Source organism: Notothenia coriiceps, unplaced genomic scaffold, assembly GCF_000735185.1.
Source record: "Notothenia coriiceps isolate Sejong01 unplaced genomic scaffold, NC01 NC01_scaffold00024668, whole genome shotgun sequence".
Taxonomy (NCBI): Eukaryota; Metazoa; Chordata; class Actinopteri; order Perciformes; family Nototheniidae; genus Notothenia; species Notothenia coriiceps.
Window position 1 is genome coordinate 2196429 of NW_011357369.1, and position 6000 is coordinate 2202428.

Below are 6000 nucleotides of genomic sequence, written 5' to 3' on the forward strand. Positions count from 1 at the left end.
ATTGTTATACACACAGCAAAGCACCTTGTGTATTTTTTTGGCTCATTTTCAGCACGAGATCAACCAATCTCAACGAATATGTAACCTATACTTTACGGAACAATTCACACTTTTGGCAACATTATCTAGTGACAATATACATGGCAACTATCGTGGTAATTCAATCTCTGTCTGTGTGTGCTCCCTCTTCTTTTTCTCCCTCTCTACCTCTTTCTCATTTCAAATTTGCACTTAACACCTTCCTGGGGAAAGGCTTCTCATTCATCAACGGTGTTTGTCCCGGTGACAAGCAGGGCGCCTCCTGCATATCAATATCAGCTAAGACAATGCTGAGCCTGTAACCTTCAGCTAAATGTCATTCTGCTTAATCCTATTTGAAAATTAAACATTGAAAAACCTTTAGCGTACCTTCCTGTCTTCCTTCCTCTCTCGCTCCCTCCTTTATTGGCCGTTCCTATAGCTGTCTGCTCTCCCTCACCCCCTTCCTGCTCGAGTTTCGCAAACTGTGTGACATTTGTATTGTATTGTTTGTTTGAGTGTTTGTATCCCATAATGGTTATTTAGAAGAACTGATTTTAATTTTATGTCACTGATAAAATAATATAGGGGCAATTTGTCTGCCCCTTGTAGTCATCTACATGAATCCTCTACGCAGAGACAGCCATCATCAAAGAGGCAGACTTAACTACTTCTCCCTTTGTTCTACTCACTCTGTGATGGATGTAAAAAAGAAAAAGAAATCCAGAAATGTGTGACCAAAGTTGTTTGTTGAGGGAGAACAGAGTCAAATGAGAGGAAACCTCTTTGTCAAAGCAGCATATTTACCAAAACAGATCCTCCCCTTACAGATGGTAATTACTGCACTGACAGTGGTTAGCAAGCAGAGGAAGAAGATGTCTAATTTATCCACATACACACTGTAGCAGAGGCTGAAACTTCATCAGACTTCTCTGCATTAAGAGGCCGCCTTCTTAGTATGCATTAAACACATTTTTGATATATTTGGTGTTTTTTCTTCTTACACAGATTTACAACGCACACACAGCATATCTATATGGTACATGTTTGAAGATACTGTGAGGAATCTGAGGGGAGGGAGAGGAGGGAAGGCAGGATAAAAGGAGACGTGGAGATTGCAATGAAAATGCAATCATTTTCAGTCGGACAGATATAATTCTCCTTTGGAGAGGGTGTGATGCGGCAGCTCAAAGACAGCCTTCAGCCAGCTCTCTATATGGGTTTGATTGACCACAGTTGCTCGTCAAGAGATGCCATTGAAATACCCAGAGTCAATTGCAACGTGCCTACCCATGGATTATCATATTGAAGCCCTTCATTCACTCTGGAGCTCGAAGAATTATAAATGATTATGGAAAGACACACTGTAAAAAGTGTTTAAACACGATTGAGAAGCATCCACATGTGAGGAGTAATTTCTTCCATGGTGAAAATGTGTCACCCAGACAGGGTTGATATGAAGTTCAACAGTTGTTATACCAGGACTGAACCGCAGTTACCTTCAAATTTACAGAAAGGGGGAAAACACCGAGAATTACGGAGAGCCAAACTATTTTGGTTCCATTTTGTTCTGTTTCAATGTCGTCTAAAACCCATAATAACAATGTGTATGTATGTTTGCTTTGTGTGAGTCCAAAAGTCTGATAATGATTATGATTATTTTATCACATAAAAGATGAAATAAACTCCCATGTAAGAAGTTAAATGTGGCTTATCAAGCATAGGGAGTTTGTCTGTGGTGTGTGTGAGAGTTATTATTTGGTCTAACAGACTTGGAATTAAAACGACTTACATTGGTTGTGTCTCTCTATGCTTTCCAGATGGGAGATGCAGAAGGATGCAGAGCTGGAAGACGGAGAGAAATGTATTGTAGAGGAACTTCAGAAAGCCTATTTTGTTTGCTGCTGCAGCCCAGGGACGCAGGACTGTCCCGGAGCTGATGAGACACTCGCAGAGCAGACCCAGGGGGAAACACAACAATCTGATAAAAGTGCTGCCCAATAACACTGCATGCAGTTGGATTTTTTTTTATCACGTTGTAAATGTTTTCTTGTAATACTAAGTTGCAGCTCTCAAGGTAGTATAATCTGTGTGTGTGTGTGTGTGTGTGTGTGTGTGTGTGTGTGTGTGTGTGTGTGTGTGTGTGTGTGTGTGTGTGTGTGTGTGTGTGTGTTTGCATTTGTGTGTGCACTGTGCGCAGCAAGTTTGAATATGTGTGTGCAGGAAAATACGAGTGAGAGAGCGGACAAGAAACTGTGGAACAACCAAAAGTCTGAGGCAGACGTTGGCTCCCTCTTTATGCACACGTCTCAGACAAACTCTCTGAGCTTTTCTGTGCTGCTTCAGACATTTCATCTTTTTGGAGCACACCTCCATAAATCAGTTCTGGGAAATAGAGAGCCTGGATTTGTTTGCCTGGGACAAGATGGGACTGTGTGATCACTGTTGGTAGTTGAAGTTTTTAGTTTTTTTGCGAGACAGTGAGTGTAAAGACATTGGTGTCAGCATACTTTCTCCTGCTTCCTAAAAGCAAACATCAAATATTAAAGTGTGGAAGCAAGATGATGTATGTTTTGATTACAGCGTGTCCCAAAAATCTGTCCCACAATGTAATATCAGTCAGTATTTTGTGAAAACTGTGAAAACATTTATTTTATGTGTTATAAGATGGCTTAGTATACTTTTCCAGATTTGTCCATATTTTGTAATTTATGAGTTGGAGAATGTTTTAGAATTAAACATGAAAATAAAATCATATTCTTACTTATACCATTGAACAAACTTCAGTCATCGATCAATCTGTGTGATCTCTGTGCAGTCAATAATGTATGATAATTTATTACTATGTAGTAAGCATTCTTAAATACTCGTGGTATATCTGATGTTCAGATGAGGATTAAACCACCCAAATGATACTCTTTTCATTAAAAAGAATATCATTTCAACTCACATAGGCTACTGCACACCCTGTGCAATTCCTTCGAGAGAGCTGTAAAAGGATTCCTGCTCCAAAGAGAGTTGTTCCTTCCTTTAACTAGATAAGATTAATGCAAATGTAGCAAGATTGCAATCGGAAAACCACTTAGAGAATACAAAAGACAACAAAATGGTTAGCAAGCAAATTCTGCCTATGCATCTTAACAAAGGCTAAAAGGCAGCAAAGCATGATGAGTCGTTGTACATGTATTGTATTTGATATAACAATTAAACCTTGTTTGTGTTGCAGTAAAAATAGTTTTTAACTAGCCAAACTGTTATTGTAAGATAACTGTTTTCTGTCAAAGAAATGCTTTGATCTCTTTCTTTTCATCCCTCGCCATCCCTCCTAAGTAAGCACCTGTAAGGTTATCCTTTTGTATTTCCATTGGGTGAGGTTTAGAAGACAGCTGTCAGAAAAGCTGAAGGTATAATTCACAACAAATCCTTACAAAGAATGATTCATCACAAAGAATAAACGGAATATTCTATTATACAGTTTTCATTTGGGGATTATCAAAGCTACATAAACATTTTAGAGCTCATCATGACATATGCATGCAGGATAAACAGCCGCAGCATTTGGACTCCTCTGATTTCCATTTCAATTGATTACCCACAGTATATTAGTCCATTATGCACAGCAAACTATCACAGAAGACACATGTTGGTTTTATTTCTATGTTCATCCATTGAGTACAACAAGCTCTGTGTCAGCATCCTGGGATCCAAAGCAGTAGCATAACAGGAGGAAAATCCTCCTGCTGCAGCACCGTGGTTTCACTTTATCAATCAGGTGCTTATTCTTTATTATTTTAAGTTACAAACAAGTCATAGTGCATTTTTCTCCATATTTAATGTCGATTCCAAATACACTGGCTAAGCAATTCTAAAAACATTACAGAGCAAAAGAGCACTGAGCTCCACCAAGACCATGTTCCAATGTTACACCGTGTTTTATGAAAAATCAAGCCACTAGGTTTCATAAATTCATGCTGACATACAGACAAACACTAAAAGACAAACATGCAAACCTATATATATACCCTACCATCTGGAAGTGTCGCACATTCACACAATTGCTGAGGGCCGACCAAGACTCAAGGACTTTATTTGGATTTACAATAATTGATAACCTTCCCAAACCCTAAGTAGAAGAATATGTCCAAGTTTAAATCTCAGATCATCACCTCTCCTCCTCTCTTTTGTAGCATTGAGTATAGATTAAGAGAAAAGGATCTCTTTTATCATGTCAATCTCAGTGGATTCTAATGCCACATCTCGTTTCTTATTTGGGTCTCCCCTCGCAGCATAGTGCTCTGCTTGAGGAAACAGGGTAGCTCAGCTCCCTTGATAAACAGTTTCAACTTCTAGAGGACGTCCACAAGTAGGTCATACAGCATACATTAAAACAGGAGGCTATTTCTGTTGATTAAAAAACACATCAACAAGAAGAGTTGCAGGTACATTACACAGGAGAGTAGGGTATGGCAGGTGTTCTTTGGTACATTTAGGTCACCTGTGGCACACTATCAGTGATTCTAACCGGTCTCTTAACCATTTAAAACAATGAAAAAATGCTATCCCCTTGAACGTTCTTGATCTGATGGATTTCACTTGGGCAGTTCTGTGGGAACAGTCCTGAAAATGTTCACAACAACAGCTTCCTCCAAGATAATCTGATGTGCTAAAGGTTGACAGTTTGATTTAATCATTATCCTCTTTTATTATTATTTTAAACATAAAAAGTTTGATATGTTTCTAATTGTTATGTAAGTAAAATCAAATACGTTTTATTGGCAATGCCTAACATATGTTTGAGTGGTGTGGCTACATTGGTTAAATACAGGCGTTTAGCTCCCTATTTCTGCTGCAAAAGCTCTTGTTTGCAAAGGATTTGCACAAGTGAATGTGTTAACTTTTTTGTAAGATTAAATACATAAATGAAAACATTTGAGGGAAACTATCAATATAGTACAGTAGGTTTCCTATTACGCATGATAAAGGAATATTATAGTATGGGGGAGTGTGATCTCCAATGCATATGAAATAAAATAAATGTTATTTGCAAATAAATGAAATACCTTTCTGAAATGCATTTGAGTATAAATATAAAATTAAACTAAATGAAAAGTAAAATAACCTGTAGTGAAGTAGATTTAAGTTAAAACATCTGTATAAACGATAAGTATACAACAGAGCAGCAGCTGTGCTACTGTCTCTTTAAAAATCCCTTCCAGTCCGTTGCCCCGGTAACCCGAAACTTTAAGGGTTGTACAAGGCCGATTTAACATAGTGTCCTTTATCCCAAGACGTACACCCCCCACTCGTTTATCTAAAAGACTTCTCACATGATGCAAGCTCTCCTCGGAACTAATGACCATTCATTGCGAAGTGCTACATACCCTTTTTAATATGACCCATAGTATCAGTGTCATTGATATACCGTGTGTGTGTACAGCCGTCTCCTAACTGAAGAAAAATCGTATAAACCTGGATAAGTCAAAAAGACGGTTCAAACTCTCACGGTAACACCCCGTAAGTGTTAAAATTCACGGGGTTAAAAATATTAATTATGTCCACCATGGATGACATATGATCTTGAGTCCTAAAGTTTATCCGCTATGTGAAAAAAATGATGTACCGACCTATAGAAGTCAGTGTACTGAATGCAAACATACACACTAGTATCGATTAAAGTTAGTGTACAACCAACCCGCGACAGTACAGTTCATTCTTTTCAGTGTGTTTTGAAAGAGATTTCACACAAGTTAGTAATATACAGAAACAATAACCTATTTGAGCGAAAAGTCTCGAAACTTTGTCACTTCCTGTTCATTCGACTGTAATTTATGTAATATTTGAACGTTTACAACTATATACTCATTCAGTGCACCCAATAGTATTTTTGGACAAAACACCTGCCGTGGAAAAAGAAGAGCAGTGTCATATCAGGGGCAAACATCAACAAATTCTCCTTGCGGAGGTACAAGTAAAAAGTGTTGG

At 38.2% G+C, this 6000-nt stretch overlaps 1 protein-coding gene across 1 annotated transcript in view; it reads left to right on the forward strand.

Annotated features, from left to right (window-relative positions):
* kiaa0825 (KIAA0825 ortholog) overlaps positions 1-2873 on the forward strand; it is a 116573-nt gene extending 113700 nt beyond the window's left edge. Inside the window, exon 18 of the mRNA XM_010782912.1 lies at positions 1839-2873. Within this exon, the coding sequence (XP_010781214.1) occupies positions 1839-2022 (184 nt within the window). The 3' untranslated portion in view covers positions 2023-2873. The remainder of the gene's footprint in view (positions 1-1838) is intronic.
* Positions 2874-6000: the final 3127 nt, after the last annotated feature.